The sequence below is a fragment of the Pseudonaja textilis genome, chromosome 12 (genome assembly GCF_049901715.1).
Source record: "Pseudonaja textilis isolate UNSWEBS1 chromosome 12, rPseTex1.2, whole genome shotgun sequence".
NCBI classification, from domain to species: domain Eukaryota; kingdom Metazoa; phylum Chordata; class Lepidosauria; order Squamata; family Elapidae; genus Pseudonaja; species Pseudonaja textilis.
The window spans coordinates 9,509,188-9,533,453 of record NC_142001.1 but is presented as its reverse complement, the minus strand read 5'-3'; the positions used below and the strand labels follow the sequence as shown (position 1 = coordinate 9,533,453).

The 24,266-nt window shown below is 38.4% G+C and overlaps 1 protein-coding gene across 3 annotated transcripts in view; it reads left to right on the top strand.

Annotated features, from left to right (window-relative positions):
- RPS6KA6 (ribosomal protein S6 kinase A6) overlaps positions 1-23,295 on the top strand; it is a 61,658-nt gene extending 38,363 nt beyond the window's left edge. For all 3 annotated transcript variants that reach the window (XM_026703025.2, XM_087940979.1, XM_087940980.1), the window contains exons 9-22: positions 2,863-3,005; positions 4,021-4,091; positions 6,278-6,366; positions 8,008-8,072; positions 9,027-9,129; positions 10,825-10,949; positions 13,071-13,196; positions 14,856-14,945; positions 15,917-16,075; positions 17,496-17,657; positions 18,813-18,889; positions 19,079-19,196; positions 20,801-20,941; positions 21,040-23,295. In XM_026703025.2, coding sequence (XP_026558810.2) covers positions 2,863-3,005; positions 4,021-4,091; positions 6,278-6,366; positions 8,008-8,072; positions 9,027-9,129; positions 10,825-10,949; positions 13,071-13,196; positions 14,856-14,945; positions 15,917-16,075; positions 17,496-17,657; positions 18,813-18,889; positions 19,079-19,196; positions 20,801-20,941; positions 21,040-21,165 — 1,595 coding nt within the window. In that variant the 3' untranslated portion in view covers positions 21,166-23,295. The remainder of the gene's footprint in view (positions 1-2,862; positions 3,006-4,020; positions 4,092-6,277; positions 6,367-8,007; positions 8,073-9,026; positions 9,130-10,824; positions 10,950-13,070; positions 13,197-14,855; positions 14,946-15,916; positions 16,076-17,495; positions 17,658-18,812; positions 18,890-19,078; positions 19,197-20,800; positions 20,942-21,039) is intronic.
- Positions 23,296-24,266: the final 971 nt, after the last annotated feature.

Here is a 24,266-nt window from a genome sequence, read left to right as displayed (position 1 = left end):
AATGTCGTTTATATCTTCCCTCCTTTTATGTTTCTACAGTCTGCTTTTAGTCTATACTTTTCTTGCTAGTTATTTAAAATGAATTATGGTTTAATGTTGCTGATAGAAGAATGACAAGTCTGGATTCATTACAGATGAATCTCTCCCATTCTTTCTGATGAGAAGAGAACTTTGTAAGAGTTTGCAAGAGAACTCAAAGGCAATATCCTTATAATTTAGGGCATGTCAAATTTTTCAACTTTCAATTTCCAAACATTAGGGGTAAAGCTGCGCCTCCCTAAAAGTTATGACATGCCTTGAGGATTGTAAATATATTTTGGTCACTTTAATATAATTTAGAATAACAGAGTTGGAAGGGACCTTGGAGGTCTTCTAGTCCAACCCCCTGCTTAGGCAGGAAACCTGATAGCATTTCAGACAAATGGCTGTCCAGTGTCTTCTTAAAAGCCTCCATTGTTGGAGCATTTACAATTTCTGGAGGCAAGTTGTTCCATTGGTTAATTGTTCTAACTGTTAGGAAATTACTCCTTAGTTTTAAGTTGCTTCTCTCCTTGATTAGTTTCCATCTATTGCTTCTTGTCCTGCCTTCAGGTGCTTTGGAGAATAGCTTGACTCTCTCTTCTTTGTGGCAGCCCCTTAGATATCAGACCACTGCTATCATGTCACTCCTACCCCTTCTTCTCCTAACTACATAAATATCACAACTTTTTAACATTTTGTTTGTTTCATATGATATAAACCTAAGCTTAAACCTTCTTCCATTTAGTTTCTAGCACTTGGTCGATCGCTTGCTTCTCAATGTTTGATTGCGCTGGGGACCAAGCTTCAAATCATACTCCAAAACATTGGTTAAAATTAAAATGAAGCAAGTTAAAACATTACAGCTCTCCTAGCTTCTTGCTCGTTCTCTCTCTCTGTTTATTTCTTGAATTTATATAGCTGCCCCCCTCACACATGGGAATCTGGATGAGGTACACAATGAAAGCTAAATAATTAACCTCGTTTCAAACACAACCATTAAAAATGAGTTAAAAGTAGTTTCCTCAGCCTTTTGGCCCAGACCGAGTGTGCAATTGTACAGTTGTGTATGTTGTACTTTCGGAGACAGCTATTTGGATTTCTTACCCATTTTCAGCTTCTCTGAAATATGTAAATTTTCTCATGTGTTTTTGATTCTTATGGTCATGCTGTTTAGAGTATCTGGTGTGCTTTACGAGAAGCCGTTCCATTTGGATCTGTCAAAAAGTAATAATTGCTTATTTATAACATTTCCTAGACACCAACTGTTAGGGCGACTAATATGTATGTACAATAAAAGCAAAACAAATTCTCCAGTAAGATAATAAAACAACTAATCAAAACAAGTGTTACAACAACAACACTCCCTAAATAGATCACAGAAATGCAATTAATTTAAAACCAGACAGTGGCTTTTAGCCTATTGAAGAAATACTGGTGCTCATTATTCTAATTCTAATTCAGTGCTTAACTACAGGTGGCTGAGACCACATTTTCATGCTGAATGTTGACTAAAAATGACACCTGTGAATTAAGCATGCTTTGAAGAAAAGCTGTGTTAGCTAGCTTGCTGCACAATAGGCTGAAAATATTAAAGTAGGGTAAGCAGAAATGATGTGTACAAGCTCCTCTGCTTTTTTGGTGGGGGAGAAAAGTTATCGTATATTCGATACATTTGTGAGATGATGCAAAGAGGATTTTGCGTTAAGTTGAAATTCTCCACTCGGAGGAAGATACACAGTTGAAAATTTTAGCTTGGTCTTTGTACTGTTGTATAAATCTGTCACTTGGGCACTGGTGGAAGCCACGCAGAGATCAAAGTAGTGTTTCTCAACCTTGGCCACTCTTAAGATATGTGGACTTCAATTTCCAGAATTGCCCAACCAGCCATGTCCACAAATCTGAAAACTATTGAGGTTGAGAAACACCGGCTCAAAGCCCTGGATTGATGGAGCTTTCCAGAAACTGGGCTAGAGTTAAATCCAAACTGATTTTCCCCCTTCAAACTTTTCATTGACCCAGTGATGAGACATATTGCTTTTACATGTAGAACTTGTCCATATCTTTACAGGTAATGCTCAATCATAATTTACTTTATCTATAATGCAAGGGTCTTCAAACTTGACAGCTTTAAGACTTGTGGACTTCAACTCCTAGAATTCCTGAGCTAACATGACTGGAGGAGGAATTCTGGGTGTTGAAGTCCACAAGTCGTAAAGCTGTCAAGTTTGAAGACCCCTGCTATAATGTCTTCTTCAAACCAAGCTGTAACATCAATGAATCATGAATTCATGTATGGTAACTAGGAAAGGAGAGGAAAGATAGCACTAGGACATTGTTGTGCCATTATGCAGCTTGTGGGTATTTTGGTGGGCTTGCATGGGGCCATTTATTATTTAGTAATTAATTTAAGAGGTCATTGATAGTCATGTTGGGTATCAGTTTACTAAATTTAGATAGCGAAAGGATCACCTGTCACCTTTCATGTTTTTTTGGTGCCTGCAGCAAGGAGAAAATGATGACATGAGCAACACCACATATTGCAAGCTTGGCCAACTCTTATGTCCTGCATGCAATATTACAATGCAAATGCAAAAGGGCTGGAGTTTCTACCATGACCTATGACTGGATAAGAGATTAAGAACAGATCATGAAGTGAACATGACTTTCCATCATCGCTTCTCATTGGGGTAGGGTTGAGGAAAATAGACTTGTCATGATAGCTGGAGGGCCATCATTGACTCATCTCTAGGAGATGTGATTTACATGCTAATCATCATCTTTCTATGACTGATGTTTGCTCATAATTTCTTTGCTTGGTATGTCTTTGTGATGCTGTTTTAGACTTCGGCTTAAGCAAAGAATCGGTTGATCAAGAGAAGAAAGCCTATTCTTTCTGCGGTACTGTAGAATACATGGCCCCTGAAGTTGTGAACAGGCGGGGCCACAACCAAAGTGCTGATTGGTGGTCATTTGGTGTTCTCATGGTACTGTGCATTAATGGCCTGGTTTTGTGTTGCATGGCATAAGCATTTCTGACTCACAATGCATGAATAATAGAAGGGAATATTTTCATTTCACAGGGTTGAACTGTGGAGACTTCGGTGCTCTCTGAGCTTGGTTGTTTTCTTGCAGACATTTCATTACCCTACTAGGTAACATCATTAATAACTGTACACGCTGATGATGTTGTCTAGTTTGGTGATGAAACATCTCCAAGAAAACCACAAAGTTCGGACAGCACCAAGGATCACACAAATCGATGTATTTTTTTAATTGTAATTGGGTTTGATATTTTTGGAGTTGTGGCTTAAATATATTTGTTTGGGGTTTTATTGCCATGAATGTTTTGTTTCTTTTATTTTTATTTTAGTTTATCCTCTTAGCATGGGGTTTTTGTTATATGTTATCTTACAAGATGCCAGGAGTGAGAAATATTTGGTGATATACAAATTTAATGAGATGTAATAAGTTATAATTTATAATTGTATTATTTTTGCTGCTAAACTTACATCAAGATGGAAAGTGCGTTATTTGGTTGAACTGAACACGCTTTATGTTAATTTTGTGAGCCAATTAGCTGAGGGAGGAACACTTAAACCAGAACTGAATGTTGAAAAACATATCACATAATGCTATGGTGAATATGGTTGTAATGAAGTGTTTTATAGTTGTCGTTGACTTTTTAAACAAAGTTATAACTGTATTTTCAGCCATCATAGTTTTGTCTGACTATTGAAATATCTTAAATTAATCAAATCTGTATTAGTGCAAAGTGTTTAGAAGGCATTTAATGTTATCAAAATTGTTTAATATAGATTTATTATTTAGCATAATCTATTATGAATTTAACAATTCTGTTAGTGCTTTAGTGCAAGTTAGTCTGCCTTCAGAATAGGTTATAATAAGAAGCAGGTTTTTTCTTAAATCTCAGTTCTGGAAACTGGAATCTTGTTTGTTAGTTTGTTTTCTAAATGTTTTTGGTTTTTGTTTCTTTCTCAGTTCGAAATGCTCACTGGTACTTTACCTTTCCAAGGTAAAGACCGAAATGAAACTATGAACATGATACTCAAGTAAGTATTTTTCTCTTCTGCTCCATTGCTAAGTATTTTTGCAAGTTGGTTGCAAAAATGGCATGCAGTACAGGTTATTGATACGATAAATTGATTATGAGGTTTCCCCTGCCCAAAATTCTTCATTATCCAAGCTGTTTGAAAATTTCACTATGGGCAAAAGTGAGTGGTTTTGAGATAGGATATTTTTATTTCGGGTTTTCGGGTTTTAATTAGTTTCAAAGTATTTATCAAAGCAAAGCAAAACTTTCGTTACTGCCTTCTCGTCAGGGAACCCTTACCATAAAAATACATAAAAGTATTTATCCAGTTTTAAAATGGATGAAGAAAAAAACAAGCATTTGGCTTCATTCTTAGGACAGCGGTCCCCAATCTTTGCAGCCTGGTGGCTTGGCGATGGGGGAGGGAAGAGGGGAACCGACCATGCAAGGGGCAGGTCGGTACACCTGTATATGAGTGCCAGCCCACCAGTCATGTGAGTGGAACTGTACACTACCCTGCTGCTTGTGTGAGTTGAGCTATGTGCGCTGTGTGTAGGCTGATCCTCCTCTCACACAGCCCAGTTCTGTATAGGCCACAGCCTGGTAGTTGGGGACCCTGCCTTAGGATAACGCTGACAAATCAAGTATTTAGTCAATAAAGTTTAAATAAAGTTTTAAATAAATCGAGGATTTAGTAAATAACGTAATAAAGTTTTCCTGCTCATTGTCAAACTCATAAAATATTTCTATGGTCTTTTTAGAGTTGCCAACAGAAAGGGAGGGGGGAGCTTGCAAACTGAAACTGCATTCCATAAATGGTTTTTCAAAGATAGTAACTAGGTCACTGAAGTTTCTGCCTCGCAAAATTCTAACTGGAGAGCATGATTGATGACTCTTGGCTATGGATGTATCCCATTGGAGAATATAAATTACGATACACCCAGGGGGTGGGGGGAAACCAGGGTCAAGGGTGACAATGAATGATGTGTCTCAGAGTTGGCTACACCAGGCAGTGCTGGATAGTTTTAACTCCCAATAAATCCTTTTTAAGTTTTGGAGTTTGGCTCAAGACTCATGATTTAAATGGGGGGGTAACTGCTGGAATCCTGACACTCATGGTGTGGGTTGAGGAATGACTGGTGTCCTTTGTGCAAAATAGCCAGTAAAACTCCAGACAATAAACAAGATACAAATGTTATAAATTGATATTAACATCAGTGCCAATTTGGTCGCTAGAGTCAATGTTGATTTGAAGACAATGCGAGGTATCTTGGTGTAGTGATTCAAAGCATAAGGCCAGAAATGGGAGTCTGTGAATTCTAGTTTTCCTTAGGTATGAAGCCAGCTGAGTGACATCGGGCCAGTTACGCACTCTTAGTCCTAGGAAGAAGGCATTGGTAAAGCATTTCTGAAATCTTGCCAACCCAATTGCAGGAGGGCTAACCCAGGCAGTCAATGATTTGAAGACACACACACATACACAGAAAGTTTGTTGATTTTATGCAATTTATAAAACTTAATAGTTTTTTTAAATAATTGAAAACTGATTTTTAGGACATGCAGTTTAGCTCTTCGAGCATTTAAAATGAATCTTGTATCCGTTTCATGTTTTCTGGAGTGTGATAATATAAAAGAATGGGGGATTGTTTTTAAGATGGTGCATACACAACTTTGGCTTCCCAGCTGTGTGAGGCTTTTGAGGCCTTGGGTTCTGCAAAGGGACCTTTGATCTTATGGGAGATACTAAAGTGATTGGCAGGGAAATGGAATCTCTGGCTTTCCAGATGTTGATTATGGGAGGTGAGGTGATTTTAGTAATCATGACCAATAACCTGATGGTGACGTATGTGGTGACGTATGAAAGATTTCCCAGAAAAAAAATAACCTGCATACAATTCCATCAAAAAAGCAGACAGTTAAATCTTGTTTCTGAGCTGAAGAAAAATGTAGTCAGAAAAATGAAAACTAAGGAAGATACTATATGTATTGCAAGATTGAAGCTGGCACCAAGAGTGCCATTTTTGATAAGCTGCTAAAAATGCACCTTTTTAGAATACTTAGTTAGAACAATAATTTCCTGTCTCTTTGAACAATCACTTGCGCAGGGGAAAACACATGTTCAAAGGCCCATTTGAGTAAATTGTTTGCATTTGATTTTTTTTAATTAGAAAGCACTTCTTGAATCCAAATTTTTTCTTTTCCCAGAGCGAAACTTGGAATGCCACAATTCCTGAGCCCTGAAGCTCAGAGTCTTCTAAGGATGTTGTTTAAAAGGAATCCTTCAAACAGGCTAGGTAAGTTAATCCCGCCTACGTCAGTCTCTCTTGAGGTGGAAATTTCCAGATGTTCTGGACCTTTACCTCAAAATACTACAGTCAAAGGATAAAGGAGAGAAATACTTTAGTCCTTGCAAAAACCTTGCAAAAACTCCAGGTTTGTGGATTGTGTTGTAGCATTTCATAACCTCCCTGATATAATCTATTATGGATAGTGTGTCTTGATTTTCAAGCTAATTTAGGAAAATGGCATATATAGAGGAGAGATAAGATAGAATTAGAAGCCATCTCTTCCCCAAAAAGCATATGGGTAGCTGTGATACTACAGTATAATAGGAAACTCCAAAAGCCCACAGTGTCCAAACTAAGATAACAAATATTGATATTATAATTGGTCACAGAGTCAGCCAGATGTTTAGACTGGATATGGCATTTCTATCCACCTAGCAAGTCATTGCCAAAGACCTGAGATAGGCAGATGTTGTTATTATGACAACTATTGTTGAGAATACTGCGGCTGAATATCTAAACATTCTTGGTTTTTTTGTTCAGAAATTCCTTTACATTAGCGTTGGTATAATTTACATTGGTTTTTTTTTAAGAGAGCATACCCTGACATTGAAAGTCTACAGAGAGATTCTCAGTCTTCCAGATCATGATTGTCCCAAAAGTGCTTTTTCAAAAGGCAACTGGATTCTTTCTTTCTTTCTTTCTTTCTTTCTTTCTTTCTTTCTTTCTTTCTTTCTTTCTTTCTTTCTTTCTTTCTTTCTTTCTTTCTTTCTTTCTTTCTTTCTCTCCCTTCCTCCCTCTTTCTTTCTTTCTTTCTTTCTTTCTTTCTTTCTTTCTTTCTTTCTTTCTTTCTTTCTTTCTTTCTTTCTCTTTCTTTCCTTCCTCTTTTTTCTTTCTTTTCTCCCTCTCTCCTTCCTTCCTTCCTTCCTTCCTTCCTTCCTTCCTTCCTTCCTTCCTTCCTTCCTTCCTTCCTTCCTTCCTTCTCATTCAAGAAGCTTCTTCAGACCTGAAGAAGCTTCTCGGATGAGAAGCAAAACATCTTCAAGGAAAAACAAAGAAAGTCCAGTTGCTTTTTGAAAAAGCACCTTTGGGTCTGTCATTGAAAACAGCAGTCACTTCCACTGCTTAAGCACTTGGGGCCCTTCTGTGGTTTATATTTCATTTGCAGTAGCATGACCGCGTAGACTGCAATCTTTTGAAGCTGACTTGCAATGTGGTGGAGAAAATGGGAAGCTGAAGCTTGGGAACTGGAAAGCGTTTCTTTTTCAGTATTTGAAAAAATATTTCATTATGAATATATGGTCAAGGCAACCCAAAGCCAGGTGCAAACCTGCAGCTAGTGCCATCATAACAGCAACCTAAAATCCCAGGAGTTACAATATATAATTAAAGTAAGATTTATCATGTGTATTCCTGGCACCAGGAGCTCTGCAACACTCAAGTTCCAAAGTCCTTCAAGAAGACCCAGAGTTTAACAAGAATAGAAGACCAGGAAAGTCAGAAGAGCAAATTCTTCTAGTGGAAGGGAACTCATACCAAGTAGATTTACTTTTAAAACCTTTTCGATTGATCAGTGGGGACCTTCATCAGCATATGTCATTGTTGTTTGATTGGCAATCATTTTGTGCCTTGTGTTCCCTGAAATTATAGGGGCTGGTCCTGATGGTGTTGAAGAAATAAAGAGGCATCCCTTCTTTTCAACCATTGACTGGAATGTGAGTCTATGGAATAAATCTGTACTCAGGATACCATTCTCGTAAGGACTCAAGCTTAATATAATGCTTGACAACTCTTGCATTTTTAATGTTGGGAAATACCTTGAGCAGGTAAAGCAAAAAAGCCAATACCACCTCCACCAAAGGGAAGAAAAAAGAAAGGAGTAGCAATGCTGCAATCTTCTTCTTCTCCTCCTTCTCCTCCTCCTCCTCCTCCTCCTCCTCCTCCTCCTCCTCCTCCTCCTCCTCCTTCTCCTTCTTCCTCTCCTCCTCCTCTTCCTCCTTCTTCTCCTCCTCCTTCTTCTCCTCCTGCTTTTCCTTCCTTCCTCCTCCTCTTCTTTTTCTCCTCCTCCTTCTTTCTCCTTCTCCTTCCTCCGCCCCCTCCCCTTCCCCTCCTCCTCCTCCTCCTTTTCCTTCCTCTTCATTTTCTTCTTCTCCTCCTCCTCCTTCTCTTTTTCCTTCTCCTTCCTCCTCCTCCTTCTTCCTCTTCCTCCTCCCTTCCTCCTCCCCGTTTCTTTCGAACCTTAGCTGTATCAACTTGTACGTATCTTTTATTTATTTTCATAGCATTTGGAAGCTTTTCAAAAACATTTATAGAAACAGGAGAATGCAGGTTCAAGAAAAGCCTGATACCTTTAGATTCTCTAGTGACTGCCTAGTACTTAAGAGAATATTTATACTCACATCCAGTAGTTTTCCTTCCTTCAATTAAGTCTCTTCGAAGAAACAAACTCTTCTGTAACAGAAGGAGAGGAAAAGTTGAGTTTTACTGTTTCCTCTACCTGGGACTCCAAATGGCTCTGGGGACAATCACAGGTGTGGGAAGAGGCATGGGCACCGAAAGGCAATGTTTCTAAAATTGAACCTGCAGAAGCAAAGAACTTTCCACTAGAAAAGCAATATAAATCCACTGTCATCTACGGTGAAATAATCTTCTTGTGGTTCTGATTACAGAAACTTTACAGGACAGAGATTCAGCCTCCATTTAAACCTGCTTCTGGAAGACCAGAAGACACATTTTGCTTTGACCCAGAATTCACAGCAAAAACTCCCAAAGGTAATAGCAATATCACGTAGACTTGTATACTGCTTTACAGTGCTTTTACAACCCTCTCTAAGTGGTTTGCAGAGTCAGCCTACTGCCCCCAACAATCTCTCATTTTACTGACCTCAGAAGGATGGAAGGCTGAGTCAACCTTCAGCCTAGTGAGAATTGAACTGTGGGCAATGGGCAGAATTAGCTTGCAAGACTGCATTCTAACCACAAGGAAGGAAGGGAAGGGAAGGGAAGGGAGGAAGGAAGGAGATGGGGAGCAGTAGCTATAACACTTAGACTTATATACCACTTCACAGTGCTTCACAGCCCTCTCTAAACAGTTTACAGAACCAGCATCTTACCCTCAAACAATCTGGGTCCTCATTAGCCTGCAGTACTGCATTCTAACCACTGCGCTACCACAGCTCATATTACTCTTATTACTTATTAGTAATAAGTAATACTGAAAAGATTACAATGTATTACAGGCAGTCCTTGACTTCCAACAGTTCATTTAGTGTTACAGCGGAATTGAAAAAAGGCACTTACAGCCATTCTTCACACTTATAACCATTGCAACTTCCCCTGTGGTCACATGATCAAAATTCAAACGCTTGGCAACTGACTCATATTTATAACAGTTGCAGGTCCCAGGGTCATGCGATCAACCTTTTGTAACCTTTTGACAAGCAAAGTCAATGGGGAAGCCAGATTCACTTAACAGCCGGGTTACTCACTTAACAACTGCAGCGATTGACTCAACAACTGTATCAAGAGAGGTCCTAAAACGGGACAAAACTCATTTAACAGAAGTCTCATTTAGTGATAGAAATTTTGGGCTCAATTTTGGTCGTAAGTTGAGGACTACCTGCAATATATTGCAATATACCTGTAATACATCTTCCCTCCACCCATTCTTCTTTGTCATTGCCCAGAGGATCATGGGTTGCCCTCTCCCCTCTTTGGAAGAGCTTTATAGTTCCCGCTGCCTTAAGAAAGTTCAAAACATCCTCAAAGATCCATCTCATCCTGGGCACCCCTTTTTTTTGAACTATTACCATCTGGCAGATGGTACAGGACTATAATAAAAACAAGGACAAATAGGCTGAAAAACAGCTTCTATCCCAGGGCAGTAGCTCTTTTGAATTCTGCTGTACAGTGCAGTGTTGGTGTGGTGTTGGGGGTTTCCGTTTCAATGTGTGAAGGGTGAAATATTTGTGTTTGTGTTTATTTTCATGGTCATGATGTGCACTGAAGATGGTGTTGGATTTCATCATACGAGGTGCAATGACAATAAAGTCAACTAAACCAATAGAACTTTCAGTTAAAAAGTTCAACATAATAATTGGAATAGGTATAAACCAGCAGTAAGAGTAAATAAATATAGGCCAATCCTATTGGTCTCCACCAGAAATATTGTATGATGCTCTTAATTTTTAGGGTTAATTTTTTTAAAAAATGGCTTTTATTTAACATCACTGAATTAAAATTGATCAATTGAATTAGTTTTCCGTGCTAATTATTTGATTTTTTTTTTTAAAAAAAACCAAGCCTTCATTTTCCTTTGACTGCTTCTTTGTTACAACACTCAGACAGGTGGTTAGATTTGCCATCTTTCCAAAAGTGGATTCTTTTGATAAATCAGCATTATGATGTGGAATATTTTGCACTGTATTTTGGGGCAAACTAACGTGTTACACTGCTCAATTAATCGAGATTCCCCTGGAGTCCCGCCAAGCGCCAATGCTCATCAGCTCTTCAAAGGGTTCAGCTTTGTGGCAACGAACACCATAGAAGACCACAAAATCACCCCTCTCAACAACATTTTGCCAATAGTACAGGTAAAGAAATGTGTGTGTTTGTGTGTGTATGTGTGTAGTTTCTAGTCTATGCATGCAGAAATATCTAAACAACCATTTATGTAGTATTAAAATTCACGAGAAATGCTTGATAACTAGCGTTGCTGGTGTATGAGCCTGATTTTTCTGGTTCCGCAGCTATGAAAAAAATAATGTATGGATAATAAGTTGTAAGAGTTCACACATACTTTGCTGGTTTGAGAATGGTGGTTTCTCTGGTTGAAAGACGAGAAGTGTGCCTGTATGTATGCCTGTTTGTTCTTTTGAAAGGAGCTTAAAAGGAAAGCTGCTTTGGAACATAAAGGTCATATAATAATCCACTTGAGAATAAACTATTAAATTGTGTTACGAGTCCAAACAGAAATTATTTTTGGTGAATTTCATACAGACACTTTCCCCTTATCTGTTGTGATTCACTGGCAGCAGGTGCGGATGGCTGAGGTCTCGGAGAGCGAGGGTTCAAATGAGGGGCCTGCATGTGATGCAGGGATGGGGCCAGGACCATCAGGGAGTGGAGTGCTGCCTTCAGAGATTGTGGAGGCTGGCAGCAGTGATGAAGAGGTCCCCGAGGAGCCTGTGCCCAGTGCGCATATGCACAGGGCTGCTTGCAGGAAAGAGCAGCTGCAGCAACATGGGCGACTCAGGTGTAAGGCTGCAAGGTAATGGCCCCTCCCTTAAGAGATAAAAGGCAGCTGAGAAACCAGAGTTCTTTGCAGGAAGCAAAGAAATTTTTGCACTCAAGCCTTGTGGACATTCAGAATATCTTGGTTGGTGTTTGGAGACTCTTCGTGGTTGAAATATTTCTTAGTAACTTTTATCCAGTGTTCTTGGCAGCCTTACATAACCTTGGCAAGGCTCGTTCTTATTAGTTTGAAACAGCCTTTTAACCATGAATTAACAGAATTTGCAGAGAAGCATTAAAAGGTTTTGCTTTTATCTCTGTTCAGTGTTTGTTTATTTGGAACAAGGTTTGGGTCAGAACAGTATCCTATAAAAATGTTACAATGTATTTTTCTTAGTCATGATTCGTTACTGCATAGAGAGGATAAAATATGATTAGGTATAGTGATTATAATTATGTAACTATACAGAATCAATATGGTTGGAAACTGGATTCTTTGGGATTAATTTAAAACAAAAACCTGGTTCCCATCTAATATTAACTTCTAATGTCACAGAGCAGGGGTTTTCAAACTTTCAGAGCAGTTTTAAGACTTGTGGACTTCAACCCCCAGAATTACTCAGCCAGTTGGTTGGGGAATTCTGGGAGTTGTAGTCCACAAGACTTAAAGTAGTCAAGTTTGGAGATCCTTGTCAAAGAGTCTTTGGACAAGGATAAGCTTGCATGTGGAAATGACAAAATCAGCATCATAATTTCACAGCCCTGCTAACATACATATTTGTGTCTGATATTGATGAGACACATCATTGTAGGTCTTGGGTTGTGATGTCACCCCTGTGTGCTCATTTTTTAGTTGGCTGCAAGGAGTGGTGCGATGACCCAGAGGTAGAGCTCTCATCTCACAGTCAGGAGGCTGTGAGTTCAATCCTAGGTAGAGGCAGATATTTCTCTCTGGGCACACTGAGAATTTATCTGCTGAACAAAACTCCGCATTGGTGACAGGAAGGGCATCTGGCCAATACACACTCTGCTAGCTCTATTCAGTTGCTCAGACTCTATCCCACAAGAGATTATGAGGTCGTTAAATGATGATGATGATTATAGTTGGCTGCTAATGTCTATGGCTAAAGTTTGTCATGGGTTTAGGAGAATTTACAGATCCATCTGAAGAAAGAAAAAAAACAGACTGCAAGAAATGGTTATTGTATTAAATCCAAATTCAACCAAACTCTGACATAATGTTAATTGTAAACCAGCTGGGATGCCTCCACAACTACATCCACTAAGACTAAAACTTAAAATGGACTAAATGGTCCAAAAGTTGTTCTTTTAGGTCTGCCTCTGCCCTTACTATTATATTTCTTTTCACAAATCCAAATTGTATGGAACTGATAAGAAGTGTAGGGGGCCTGCAAAAATGTTCCAAAAAAGTTTATGAAATAATTGCAAGCCTTTAAAAGTTGTTTTATTGTGTTCTTTAGCAACTTCATGGGAGCAGTGCACTCTTCACAGATGCCTATGAACTTAAAGAAGACATTGGTGTGGGCTCTTACTCGGTGTGTAAGCGCTGCATCCATACAATTTCCAATATGGAATTTGCTGTGAAGGTATGAAGGGGCGCTATTTTTTTTCCATATCACTTTTAAATATCTAAACATATATAGCAATCTATATAAATTAGCCCATGTTTCAAATAAATGTTTTATAGCTCTTAACCATTTTAAATTAAATTAAGATTTGTGTTCTTTTCATCTTATTTAGAATGAATATATAAAGAAACATCTCCTAAGCTGCAAATTTGACAGTTGTATGACATCAATAAAGGAGAATATTTGTAGCTCAAGGTTTAAACTGTGGGATCCTTGGTGCTCTCTGAGCTTGGCTGTTTTCTTGTAGATGTTTTATTACCCAGCCATGTAATATCATCAGTGCTTCTAAAGAGTGGGGTTTGCTTTCTTTTATATAAAATGAGAGCAAACCCCACTCCTTCCTAGCACTGATGATGTTACCAAGTTTGGGTAATGAAATGTTGCTAATATATGGTACTTTCTTTGGGGTTGACATGTAATTATCTTCAGTTATTTGTGGATGTGCTATTTAGAACTTTAATACTAAGAAGATAATTGCCCAGAGGATCTTTTACTAACTGCTGGTATCTCCATTCATTCATTCATTCATTCGCTGCCCATCTTAAAACAGGGGAATTCTGGGAGACTTACAATTATCACAGATAAAAATTGTATGTACTAAAAACAAAGTTAATCCCACCAGTCAGAATACAGTACTTGGACTGACAGCATCAATGGCGCTGGCCAATCCCAACCCTCTCTATTTCCATCTCATTTGCATAGTGTAGAACTTTAGTAGATGAATTGAGTCTACCAATTGTTTTAGAATAGAATAGAATAGAATTCTTTATTGGCCAATGTGGTTGGACACACAAGGAATTTGTCTTGGTGTAAATACTCTCAGTGTACATAAAAGAAAAGATATATTCGTCAAGAGTCAAGAATCAGGTACAACACTTAATAATAGTCATGGGGTACAATAAATCAGATCATACTAGGAAACAGTCAATATAGATCATAAGGATACAAGCGACAAAGTTACAGTCATACAGCATGATGTTCTTGTCATTTAGACAATTTAAGATTTGGTTTAAAGTGGCACATCCCTTTACATAAGTAGGCCTTTCAAGTTTGCTGCCTTGTTTCTAGTCCATCTTTTTAAAAGTATCTCTATGTTGATTGATTGATTGATTGATTGATTAGCCTATGGGCCATATCAACATACAGGTCCAAACACATATTGCCAGGAAAATTCTAAACAAACACTTTAAAATGAGAGTAAGGTAAAAGACTATAGTTACAGGAGAAAATACAATAATTTAATACCCTTAAAATACATATAAAATGTCAGTATCTCAGAAATATGTCTCATCTGCAGGCCTGCTTTGGGATAGGAGAGAAAGAGATAGAGATTCAGTATCCACATTGTAGTGGAGGATTTCCAATGTTTTGAAATGCTTGGGACATCTTCCAGAGATATTGCCTCTATCCTACTACTGCCTAGAATTGCTGGCACTCAATTGTAATGCTGGCTTCACAATTCTGGGAATTGAAGGGAAGAAGGCTGCTCTGTGCCCTTGTTACAAGGTGGCCTTGAAGAGTGAGGCTGTTCTGAGCTTTCTTAAATAGAAATGTGCTTCCTTGTGCTGAATTTAATCTCCTGTCACACTTCCTTGTGGTCATTGTCTTCCCCTCCAGATAATTGACAAAAGTAAGAGAGACCCTTCCGAAGAAATAGAAATCTTGATGCGGTACGGACAGCATCCTAACATTATTACTTTAAAAGATGTAAGTATTCTGTCTGGTTTCTAGAGAGCATGCAAAGTGTAGCTGTTGATGGGATGAATTTCTTTCCTCTGGTCCAGTCTCTGCCGGAATGCAGAAGAGAAGCTTTCGATATTTGTCAGTGAAATATGATTCTGTTTGAAAATAGGCTTTGTTGTGGTATGTCTACAAAGGTGTGTGGGTTTATAGAGCCTCCGTGGCGCAGTGGTTAGAGTGCGGTACTGCACAGTAGTTCTGCTGACTGTTGGCTGCCTGCTATTTGGCAGTTCGAATCCCACCAGGCTCAAGGTTGACTCAGCCTCCCATCCTTCTGAGGTGGGTAAAATGAAGATCCAGATGGTTGGGGGCAAGAGGCTGACTCTGTAAGCCGCTTATATAGAGCTATAACGCAAGAATATAAGTCTAAGTACTATTGCTATTTATTGTTCCCAACTGGGTGGAAATGTAATTTCAGCTGTATTAACTTTATAGAAGGGATGTCCATCCTTTGCAACTTGTAGACCTCAACTCCCAGAATTCCTCAGCAGCATAGGGAATTCTGGGATTTAAGTCAATAACTCTTAAAAGTTGCCAAGATCGGACACAACTGCTTTATGGCAAGGGAAAGAACCTCATAGCATATGATCTTGTTTTTTCCACAATTCCTCAATATTCTCTCATCTGCCAAGCTGAAAGCGGCAAAAGGTTATTCAGTAGTCTGGAATCTTTGCAATCTTAAAAAAGAAGTTATTGGTGGAAAATCAGCCCCTTCTGTTGAGTGTGCCTCCAGGCCAGGGGTCTCCAACCATGGCAACTTTTAAGACGTGTGGACTTCAACTCCCAGAATTCCTTAGCCAGCTGGTTGAAGAATTCTGGGAGTTGAAGTCCACACGTCTTAAAGTTGTCAAGGTTGGAGACCCCGGCTCTAGGCAGACCCTGTGTTTCACGCCCCATTCCTGGAGTATGTGTTACTCAACTATATTAAACTTCTACAGGTGTACGATGATGGTAAATATATCTACCTTGTCACAGAATTGATGAAGGGAGGAGAGCTTCTGGATCGTATTCTCAGACAGAAGTATTTTTCAGAACGCGAAGCAAGTGCCGTCTTGTATACAATCGCTAAAACTGTGGACTACCTGCACTGTCAAGGAGTAAGCTGGCCACATTTTGATAATTTAATTAAGTTTGGGTGTATCTGTTTCGGGTTTGTGTGGATGAGCAACTGAACGAATCTTTTAGAGATTCTCAATCATCCAAGTCGTGGTTGTTCCAAAAGTGCTTTTTCAAGAGGCAACTGGACTTTCTGTTTTTTTCTTTTGAAGATGTTTCACTCTTCATCCAAGAAGCTTCTTCAGATCTGACAGGATAGTGGGGAATGGAAGGATTTATATTCCTTGCAAATAGCTGATTATTTGGATCCTTTTAGAGGGTTGTTGAGGCTCCTGGGTGGTTTATCTGTGTCCTCAGGGTTACCTGAGTAGTGCTAATAGTTCTTGTAGTAAGATTTCCAGAAAAAAAAAAATACAGGAGCCAAAAGCACTACTCAGGTGACCCCGAGGACACGTAAACCTCTCCAGGTGCTTCAACGACCCTAAAAGGATGCAAATGACCCCCTGTCTGCAAGGAATATAAATCCTTCCATTTCCCACCATCCTGTCAGAGCTGAAGAAACTTCTTGGATGAGAAGTGAAACGTCTTCAAAGGGAAAAAAAAAACCTAGAAAATCCAGTTGCCTCTTGAAAAAGCCCCTTTGGGAGAATCTCTTAAATATATAAGCAAATATCCATGTACTGAAATCCTGAAGAGCCAGTTTGGTGTAATGGTTAATGCATCACTCCAGAACCTGGGAAACCATGAGTTCTAATCCCACCTTAGGCATGAAAGCCAGCTGGGTGACTTTGGGCCAGTCTCTCTCAACCCTAGGAAGAAGTCATGGAAACAGCAATTCTGAAATCTTGCCAAGAAAACTGCAGAAAATGACCCAAGTAGTCATTAGGAGTCAACATTGACTCAAAGGCACCAAATAAACAAACTGAAATCCTTTATATTTTCTTATACGTATAACATTTCAGCAAATTGGTTGGTCTGAGAGCAAGTGCTAACCAGAGACTGGTCTGTATAAAAATAGGTGGGATGTTATATTTTAGAATTTAGCTGGCAATTGTTGGAGACAAAATTAGAGGAGGGGGGGAGGGAGAGAGTTTGTTTTTAAGATTGCTTGCCATCCAAAGTCAGTTGTTGAGTTGGGTGACCATACAAATTAAATGAATGAATCAATCAATCCATGAACAAGTAAACAAACAAACCTGATTTAGAAGTGGGTGTCTGTAAGCAAAAGAGAAAATCAGATGTAATGATTCACTTTTAAATCACAGCTGGATAAATTGATTCTGTGGTCTGCTCCCAATTATGAAGTCTCATTTTTGTAGAAATTTGGTTTAAATATTCAATCATTCTTTCTATTCTCCTTTGTGTTGCGGCCGAGTTGATAGAATTTACTTAATCTTTTAAAATGTTTTTTTTTCCTGATTTCAGTTTGAACAGTTGGGTTTTATATGTTCTTTTTTTAAGGTTGTGCATCGGGATCTTAAACCAAGTAATATTTTATATATGGATGATTCCAATAATGCTGATTCCATCAGGATTTGTGATTTCGGCTTTGCAAAGCAACTCCGGGGAGAGAATGGGCTTCTCTTAACGCCATGCTATACTGCTAATTTTGTGGCACCAGAGGTATGCATTTTCCTGTTTTGTTTTACAAATCGTCTTTTTAAATCTCCAAGAAAGTATTTGAAATTCACAAGTTTGGGGAGGAGTTGGGGAGAGATTGCTTTGCTCCGTTGTTCCTTGCAACATAATTATTGATTTACTCTCACACACAAGAGCATGCATAAACGGGCTTCTTAATGTATAGAAATAAATGTCAGGATTCTGGCAGTTACTCCAATTAAATCCTGAGCCTCGAGCCGTACTCCCAAAACTAAAAAGGATTTATTAGAAGTTAACATGCCGGCACTAACCTGGGCGTAGCCAACTCTGAGATACGTAATTCACTGTCACCCTTGATCCTGCTTTCCCCACCCCTCTGGGTGTATCATCCAATGAAACACGTCCATAGCCAAGAGTCACCAATCATGCTCTCCAATTAGATTTTTGCACGGTAGAAGCTTCAGTCATCTAATCAGTCTCTGAAGAAAATATGAATGGAATGTACTTTCGATTCCACACTGCCGCCTGCTCTTTCAAACTCCTCTCCCGCTTTCTGTTGACAACTATAAAACGTATATACAAAATGTTTTATGAGTTGACAATAAACATGGAAACCCAGAATTCAGTTGAATGTTGATTATTGTTCTGTGTACTACTGCAGCATTTGAGCAGTGCTATGGCCTAGAGGTGGAGCTCTTGCCTCACAGTGAGGAGGCTGTGAGTTCAATCCTAGGTAGAGGCAGATATTTCTCTCTAGGCACAATGAGAATATATATCTGCTGAATATAACTGCATATTGGTGACAGGAAGGGCATCCGGCTGGTAAACACTCAGGTCCATTCAGTTGCCCAGACTCCATCCTGCAAGGGATAATGGGGGTCATTAAAAGAAGCTCGTATTACTGCAGCATTTCAGGAAGGTAACTATTTTATTTAAGTAGCACTGTGGTCATTAGTTTAAATCAGTGTTTTTCAAACTTGGCTACCTCAAGATGCATGGACTTCAATTCCCAGAATTCCCCAGCCAGCATACTGGTTGAGGAATTCTGGGAATTGAAGTCCACACAATTTTAAAGTGGCCAAGATTGAAAAACACCTATTTAAAATTACTTCTCAGTTTTGAGTGTGGTGAGGGCTCGTCTTTCTAACAATAACACAGAGTTTTTTGTTCATCTTCTAGGTCCTCATGAGGCAAGGCTATGATGCTGCTTGTGATATTTGGAGCTTGGGAGTTCTTCTTTATACAATGCTGGCAGGGTGAGATCCGCCTTTCAAATGTTGACATAGCTATGAATTTGCAGATGTTCAGAGGCATGACTCTTCTGCTTATTTTATAGGATCAACCCAGAGTATGACAGCTGTGCTAAATCAGCAAGTTTCAATCTATGTTTCTGAACTACTTATGCAAAGGGAACTAACCTCCTTTTTTTAAAAAATATTTTTTAGGTACACACCTTTTGCAAACGGGCCCAATGATACCCCTGAAGAAATTTTGTTACGGATAGGTAGTGGAAAATTTTCTTTAAATGGAGGCAATTGGGACACTGTGTCAGATGCTGCAAAGGTATCAACGTATTTTTATTCTGTGCTTTATAAGATACAGGCAGCCGTGTAAATGCCATTGCAAGTGAACCGTTGGTTAAAATGTGATATACTTTAATGCCAGGTTCCAAAAATCAAGAATGATGCTTTATGATTCTCCCAAGGAGCTATCTTTATTGTTCTTCACCTATAGATAGGCTTCTATAGATAGAATCTTAGCCAAACTAATGCAAGCTACCAGCCAAACCAAGCATATATCTTGGGGACTCTTAGGGAGTAGCTGTCTTCACCCACTTTCTCTCACACAAACAATCTGAACTGAATTGTCTCGTGCTCCTCTCGAATGCACCCCCTCCCTCCTGGGAATCCAGCCTACATTCCATCACATTAGGTCAATGAAGACTCAATTATCCAGGTATCTAAAAAGTTGAATCATGGCAACAATACATTTTGTAGAGACACCCTTGAAGTTGGTGGGCGAAAGTTGGCACATTCCAAAGACTTTCTGACTCTCTACAAAACTACTTTTTTTAAATTTTGACCTATGAAACTTCCTGGATGGTCAAATTCTGGTCCAGTTGTCATGATTCAACTTTTAGATTCCACCACGTTAATAGACAATGGACAAAATTTATATGTAGACATTGCTCCCAAATAATAGACCAGTCCTGTTGCATCCTGATGTTTCATGCCATAGACACTAATAAAAATAAGTCACTTCACCTTCATAAAGTTGCAAAAAGATGCAATTTTCATAAATTTGGATTTAATAGGCATTGATGTGTAATGCCTCTTCTGCAAAATGTCAGTTAAATCAGAGCTTCACCATGCATGCATTTTTTGGTAGTGATCAGTAATAAGAAACTTAACCACCACCTTTTGTAAATAATGTTAAAGCATTTTCAAAAAATATTTGAAAATTAACTTGATCTAAAAAGCAAGGTACTATAAGTTACTTAACTCTTCTGTAAGATTTACTTAGCACGCTTAGTCTGCACGTGCTAAAATTATTCAGTTTATTTAAAAAAAAAATAATAAGCCAGATTTTTTTCATACGTGAATGTCAGGCTGAATAAATTTTATTTAATTGATATTATGTAGATATTCCAATATATTATGTAAATTTTAACCAGGTCTGTAATTTGACATATGATGTTTTTCCTGTTCTACCTCTTCTAAAAACTGAAATTCAGGTCTGCTTCATAAGCAACAGTATTATTCAAACTGTTGTAATAGATACACCCAATGAGATAATACCCTGTTCAGGGTGTGTATTAATTCTGCTTTGAGCTTTCCACTCATTTTACAGTTTCACTCACAAATTGACTTCCGTGGACCTTACATAATACTGAAGTGGTTAGTACGAGGGGGCATGCATAAGTGCACTAACATGACTATCATCCCTGTCTTTGTATTTTTACTCTTCTTCTCATTTTTGTTGGACAAATTCCAATAAATAAATAAATAAATACATTTAACAATTCCAGTAGTGTGGAAATCTTGGGGTGAAAGGACCACTGCTATTATGCTGGTAGGAGTGACAATATGAGAACGACCACGTTCAACTCTTTGTAACCTCCTCTTCTCTAAGTTGTACTCATAACTCTTGTTACCTGTTTGATCCAGGATTTGCTATCTCATATGCTACATGTCGATCCACATCAAAGATATACCGCCGAGCAAGTTCTTAAGCATTCATGGATAGCCTGTAGAGATCAGCTGCCACATTATCAGTTAAATAGGCAAGACGCACCACATCTGGTGAAGGTAAAGTTGGCAAAACTCAACATAGGGACGGAGATCTGTACCTTAATGAGGATTGTGGATGGTGGGTTGATTTGTCATTTAATGTCGTTATGTTCCAGGGGGCCATGGCTGCTACATACTCTGCACTGAACAACAAGACATTTCAGCCTATTTTGGAACCAGTTGCAGCTTCAAGCTTGGCTCAGCGGAGAAGCATGAAAAAACTCACATCCACAGACTTATAGGTCAGCTGGAACAGAGAAAAACAAAAACAAACCCCAAGAAACAGCTCTGTATTTGCCTGCCCTGTGAATTTAAAGGCATCTACCAGTTCCTCCTACACTACTTGAATTCAGTTGAAGAAAGGAAGAAAAAACAAAACAAAAAACTTCGAACAGTTTAGAGGATTTGTTGCTGTTCGTAGGTTGGTTTCAGTAGCATCAGGGTATTTTGCAACTGTGGTGAGGAATTTTTGGTACACATTTCATTTCAGAGATCAATCGCATTATGTTAATACTTTTAAATACTGTATAGTTTTCATCCGGTTTATAAAGATATATATTAGTTGACCAGAGACGTTGCTCAAGTTGTAAATTTCATTTCAGAAGAAAAGGTCAGTGTTTTAATATTTTTGCTATCTTGGCCCTATTGTAAAGACAAAGAAAAGAAATCATTAAACATGATGTGCTCTGGTTTTGTAAATCGATCCCCTTAACCGGCGGACTCCATGGCATTCGATTCGTGGGTAGGACCACCAAAATGGATATCCTAGTGCAAAACGCCCTTATCTTCTGTTGGTGTCAGGCAATTATGTGTAAAAAAAAAAATCGTGTACAGCTATAATAATCCATGAACATACACCAAGATGATAGTGTGTAAAGCCTTCATTAGAAGCTGTAGATTTGGTCAACCTAGCTGTGTCTTTCTTAAGGCTTTTGAAGAGTGGTGGTTGTTAGGATAATAAATAATCTGTTGTACTTAAACTTTATGTATGACTTCACCATCATTGGACCTTTTCAAGAAGGGGTAAGTAGATCTCTACTTGATATACTACTTTAGATCAGGGGTGTCCACCCTTGGCAACTTTGAGGCCTGTGGACTTCAGCTGGCAGAATTCTCCAGCCAGCCATAGGAATTCTGGGAGTTGAAGTCCATAAGCCTTAAAGTTGCCAAGATTGGGCATCCCTGCTTAGGTATAGAATAAGGTGTGTAGAGGTTTATACCACATGTGTGGACTCCCAGTATTCTCATGCCTGGCTGGATAATTCTGGTAGCTGAAGTCCACAGGCCTCAAAGTTGCCAAGGTTGGGCACCCCTGCTTAGATATACAATATTCCTAGATACAGAATAAGGTGTGTAGAGCTTACATCCTATAACTAAAAGGCTACGAGTTGATATCAACTCGTCCAGTATTGTACTCTCATGTCCTGAGGCTTAGATTGGTTTCATCTGTGAACTTTGGTGTCACATAGTCTGTGCCCATTTCATCTAACCATAGAAGCACTGACATTGCATTTGCACTGACATTCTGGGTTGAACCCTGCCACTTGATGGGTATTGAGACGAGACAAACTAAGCTACCTTGATTGGTATCGACACAAGATAAATTAAGCTACTTTGCTAATTAAGCTAACACATTTTGCTGTCTTCGATTGTTCTTCGGTTCTCACTGTGCCTGAATTTTCTCATCCTGGGACAGCACTTTATTCATCCTAAATTGTAAGTTAATGATGTTTTTAATCACAAACCATATTTCACAACAGATTTTATTTATTTACACATTGGCAAGTTCTCTGAATTCCCATTTCTCTCTGATGTTTTGTAAACAGTTTAGAAGATAAATGCTTATGTTAATGGTCCCCCTCACTTTTTTTTTCTTCTTTCCTTTTTAATATCGACTTTGTATCCCCTGGAAAAGTGCAAGCTTTGAAATATTCCTTGGTCTTTTCTAATCAAGTTTTAAATTCCTCATGAATCCATACATTCAATGGGAAGAATAAAACCAATGAAGATTACAAGGATTACTCGGAAAAATTATGAAATTGGTCAGGTTAACTCATATTAGATCTAGATTAGTTTCAAACTGGCATGTTTTCTTAGAAAATGGACCTTAGAAGTCTCCTTCCTCTTCCCTCAAAGAAAGATATTCCAGTATGGATTACTGAGATATTTTATTGTGAAATGAGATTAATGCAATTGATCAATATCCTAATAATATAGAATCAGTTTTTTGGATGACCTTCCTTGAATAACCATTAATGAATTAGAGAACTCATTACAAGAAATCAAGAGAGTGCTGAATATTATGTTGAATAATATTTTATTCTTTTGTTTGATGACTTCATTTGGGATCAAATAAAACTGCTAAGACTAAAGTCTGAAAATATAATGCATTTGTTAAAATTCATTAAACATTTTCACAGAGTTATAAGAAACTGGAAATGCTGGTCATAAATTACATGAGGAAAAAGATTACTTTTTCCATCTATTTCTGTAATATATATATTCATTCTTAAGTTTTCGCAGGTACTTACATGTATGGTATTCAGTTTTGTTCGGGTATTTTCCCACCTCATTATAGTTGTGCTTTTAAAGTTGTAGCAATGTTTCGGCAGAAACTCATCAGATGAGATTCTGCCGAAATGTTGCTACAACTTTAAAAGCACAACTATAATGACGTGGGAAAATACCCGAACAAAGCTGAATACCATACACACATACACAAGCACACACATGGATTTATTTTGCTTAATCAAATCCTCCCTTTAAGGAATGAATATATATTATCTCAGCCGTACATTTCGTTTTATACCAACAGAAAACTAGACTTTTCTCAAATCAGAATAAAGGCATTTCTAGACCAATATTGTCTACACTGACTGGCAGGAAATCAACAAAACCTCAGGGACTTTTTCAACAGCCAAATCTCATGTTTTGGGTATTTTGTGAGCGTATTTGAGGCCTAGTGACTTTTCTAAAGGGTGGGTTGCAATAATTATAATTTCCTGGATAGTTAGTGATAAGTTATATAAGCTTCTGGAGACAAGTATCCAAGAGTCAGTCAGTTTGCTTGCAGATAAGCACAGTATAAATTCTTAGAAGACACTGAATATCTGATCATTAAGAGTGATTCTTTCTTTAATCTGCTAAGTGAAAGCAGTTTTGAAGAGAGGGAAAACACCTTCCCTCAAGATGCACGGAAATGACAGCCGATGACTTTGACATGGATGGAACGAACCAAAAGGGGAAAAATACATTCATTTTTCTCTTTATAGCACCTGCTGGAATGCTTTTTCAAAAGCAGATCTTCACATATATCTTGAAGTACGTAACCCAAGAAATAAGT